Source organism: Triticum dicoccoides, chromosome 6B (genome assembly GCF_002162155.2).
Source record: "Triticum dicoccoides isolate Atlit2015 ecotype Zavitan chromosome 6B, WEW_v2.0, whole genome shotgun sequence".
Classification (NCBI taxonomy): Eukaryota; Viridiplantae; Streptophyta; class Magnoliopsida; order Poales; family Poaceae; genus Triticum; species Triticum dicoccoides.
In genome coordinates this window covers 43051186-43054740 of record NC_041391.1, presented here as the reverse complement: position 1 = coordinate 43054740, position 3555 = coordinate 43051186, and the positions used below count along the sequence as shown (strand labels likewise).

The following is a 3555-nucleotide window of genomic DNA, read 5'->3' as shown; positions in this document are numbered from 1 at the left end:
CCAAAGAACATGAAAGTTTAGAGAGATGGTTAGAGAGGTGGCAACACGACGGTGGGTGGAGCCCAAGGGAAGGCGGGAGCGGCGACAACCCGGCGATGGGCGGAGGCCAAGATCGGTATGGCGGGCGCGGCGGCACAACCAGCCATGGGGATGGGAGCAGTCGTTTAGGGCTGGGTGGTCCGCGGAACTGTTGCGCGGGAGGAATAAGAACATTGGCACATCGGATGGCTGTTGGCTGTTGGTTGCTGATCCGACGCTCTAGGTTTTCGATTCTCACTAAATTTTTTTCAGGCACCTGTTTAATAGACGCTCGTGTATTTTTGCCAAAATTAGGCGTTGGCGCGCGCACGAGATGGCCTGTCGACCACCCGCTGCTTCACCTCACAGCACGACCACACGAAAATCCATCACACCTAATTTCTCTTCTCTTAGCGATCGACAATCATAATTAGCAGCAAAAAAGACTAATCACTCTTTCGATCCATCGATCCCCTCCATCTCCGGCGCCCCTCCGTGGCAGCTAGAGAGAGGGGAAATCATAATTCCGTCGACAAGATCGGTCGATCTCGAGGAGGCCGGCCGGATTACTGCATCCATCACATCGCATTTCAATTTGCATCGAGAAGACACCAAGAATTTGCGCGTCCACATATATATCCATCGATTGTAGCAACAACCAGGCAGGTGGGCGGCCGGCGTCGTGGGAGAAGAGCCGGAGGTGATCTATGATGGAGCAAGCGGAGGGCTCTGCCCCCGCCCCCGCCCCCGCGCCGGCGCCGGCGCCGGCCCCGGTGCCACCGCGGGAGGCGATCTCGTTGGAGAAGGCGTTCGAAGGTAAGACCCTGCCGACGTGGAACGAGCAGATCACGGTCCGCGCCGTGGTGGTGAGCGCGGGGCTGGGCACCTTCCTCAGCTTCATCGTGATGAAGCTCAACATCACCTCCGGCATCGTGCCGTCCCTCAACGTCTCCGCGGGTCTGCTCGCCTTCTTCATGATGAAGACGTGGACGTCGGCGCTGGAGCGCTGCGGCGTCTTCCCGCGGCCCTTCACCCGGCAGGAGAACACGGTGGTGCAGACCTGCGTCATCTCCTGCTCCAGCATCGCCTTCTCCGGCGGCTTCGGCACCTACATCCTCGGCATGAGCCGCAAGATCGCCAAGGGCTTCGACGAGGCCAACAACACCATGAACGTCGAGGAGCCGTCGCTGTGGCGCGTCATGGCTTACCTCTTCCTCGTCAGCTTCGTGGGGCTCTTCTCCATCGTGCCGCTCAGGAAGATCATGATCATTAGCTACCGCCTCACCTACCCTTCCGGCTCCGCCACCGCCCACCTCATCAACAGCTTCCACACGCCCCAAGGCGCCATCCAGGCCAAGTACGTAACCAATTTCTTCTTCTTCTTCTTCTTCTTCTCCGGCAACGATCGACAATGGCGGGTGTAGACATATATCTATGTTTGTTCGATGTTTGCAATGGCAGGCAGCAGGTGTCGATCCTGTTCAAGTCGTTTCTAGGGAGCTTCCTGTGGTCCATGTTCCAGTGGTTCTACACGGCGGGGAACTCGTGCGGCTTCGGCTCGTTCCCGACGTTCGGGATGGAGGCCTACAACCGCCGCTTCTACTTCGACTTCTCGGCGACGTACGTCGGGGTGGGGATGATCTGCCCCTACATCATCAACTTCTCGCTTCTCATCGGGAGCATCATCTCCTGGGGGATCATGTGGCCCTTCATCGAGAGCAAGAGGGGGGATTGGTACGACGCCAACCTCCCCAACAGCAGCCTCCACGGCCTCAACGGCTACCAGGTCTTCATCTCCATCGCCATGATCATGGGCGACGGCCTCTTCAACTTCTTCTCCATCCTGTTCCGCACCTCCTACGACATGTACCTCAAGCGCACCGGCCGCGCCAAGGCCAACACCGCGGGGGTCCCCTTCGCCGGCGCCGGCCTCGCCGGCGCCAACGAGAGGCAGGCCCTCAGCTTCGACGACCGCCGCCGCACGCAGATCTTCCTCAAGGACCAGATCCCCACCGTTGTCGCCGTGGGCGCCTACGTTGCCCTCGCCGGCATCTCCGTCCTCGCCATCCCGCACATCTTCCGCCAGCTCAAGCCCAAGCACGTCGTCTGGGCCTACGTCGTCGCGCCCATCTTCGCCTTCTGCAACGCCTACGGCACCGGCCTCACCGACTGGTCCCTCTCCAGCAGCTATGGCAAGCTCGCCATCTTCATCTTCGGCGCCAACATCGGCGCCAAGGACGGCGGGGTCATCGCCGGCCTCGCCGCCTGTGGCCTCATGATGGGGATCGTCTCCACCGCCTCCGACCTCATCCAGGACTTCAAGACGGGGTACCTCACCCTCACCTCCCCGCGCGCCATGTTCGTGAGCCAGGTCATCGGCACGGGGATCGGTTGCATCATCTCCCCCACCGTCTTCTGGATCTTCTACCAGGCCTACGACATCGGCAACGACGAGGGCTATCCGGCGCCCTACGCCAAGATCTACCGCGGCATCGCGCTCCTCGGCACCAACGGCTGGGACCAGCTGCCCAAGTACTGCCTCAGGTTCTGCGCCGCCTTCTTCATCCTCGCCATCGCTATCTGCGCGCTCAAGGAGGTGGCCAACAACAAAACATGGTGGATCAGGGATTACATACCCAGCGCGCTCGGCATGGCGGTGCCCTTCTTCCTCGGCTCCTTCTTCACCATCGACATGTGCGTGGGGAGCTTGATACTCTACATGTGGTCCAAGTCTGACAGGCTGCACGCGCAGATGTTCGCGCCGGCGGTGGCGTCGGGGCTCATCTGCGGCGATGGGATTTGGTCATTGCCATCGTCATTGCTGTCGCTAGGCAACGTGGAACCGCCCATGTGCCTCAGGGTCTTCGACGCCGACACCAACTACGAGGTGGAGCAGTTCCTTTCGACCTTACCCACCATCCCGGCGTAGCCACATGATCCACCCATACCATTTTTCTTCTTTTTCTTTGCATGCGTACACGTTATATGTTCATGATCCATTGATCAATTAATGGATGGATGATACCTATGATAGCTCAAAGGTTAGCTAGTACAGTCTTCTAGCCTTGTACCGTGAGGACGTGTAGGATGGGTTGGATGGTGGTCTATATGTATGTATGTGTGTAATTGTTGCATTCACTAATTTGTATTCTCACGGAATTTGATTGGTTTTACTTGTTCTTCTGCTTCCTCCACTAGGAGTAAACCTAATATACCGATGGCCTTTTCTATGCCGACGGCTTTTTGCAGGGCCGTCCGCATATCCATCTATGTCGACGGCCGTCGTCGGCATACAGTGGCTGTCGGCACAGATTGATGTATGCCGACGGTTGCCGTCAGTATATAAGCGGCCCTGGCGACCCAATCTGCGATGGTCGGCTGACACCATCAAATCAATGTTGGCGCCCTGATGGCAGCCGTCGGCATAGATTATATGTATATTTTTTTATTTTAGATCATTTTCTTTTTTAGATAAAATTCGTTTAATTTAAATCTGACTTGTCTAAATTTGAACATACACAAATTATATATCGATTT

At 57.3% G+C, this 3555-nt stretch overlaps 1 protein-coding gene across 1 annotated transcript; it reads left to right on the top strand.

The window, feature by feature from the left end:
• The first annotated feature begins 725 nt into the window (after nucleotides 1-725).
• Nucleotides 726-3193, top strand: LOC119324702 (probable metal-nicotianamine transporter YSL8). Its single transcript, XM_037598475.1, has 2 exons — nucleotides 726-1375; nucleotides 1480-3193. The coding sequence occupies exons 1-2, from the start codon at nucleotides 726-728 to the stop codon at nucleotides 2945-2947; spliced, it is 2118 nt and encodes a 705-aa protein (XP_037454372.1). The 3' UTR covers nucleotides 2948-3193.
• The last annotated feature ends 362 nt before the right edge of the window (nucleotides 3194-3555 follow it).

Bases quoted from the DNA above. Each gene is read 5' to 3' on its own strand.
- LOC119324702 (XM_037598475.1), top strand. From the start codon at position 726: ATGATGGAGCAAGCGGAGGGCTCTGCCCCCGCCCCCGCCCCCGCGCCG. The intron at 1,376-1,479 runs GTACGTAACCAA...TTGCAATGGCAG, and splicing joins CAAGGCGCCATCCAGGCCAA to GCAGCAGGTGTCGATCCTGT.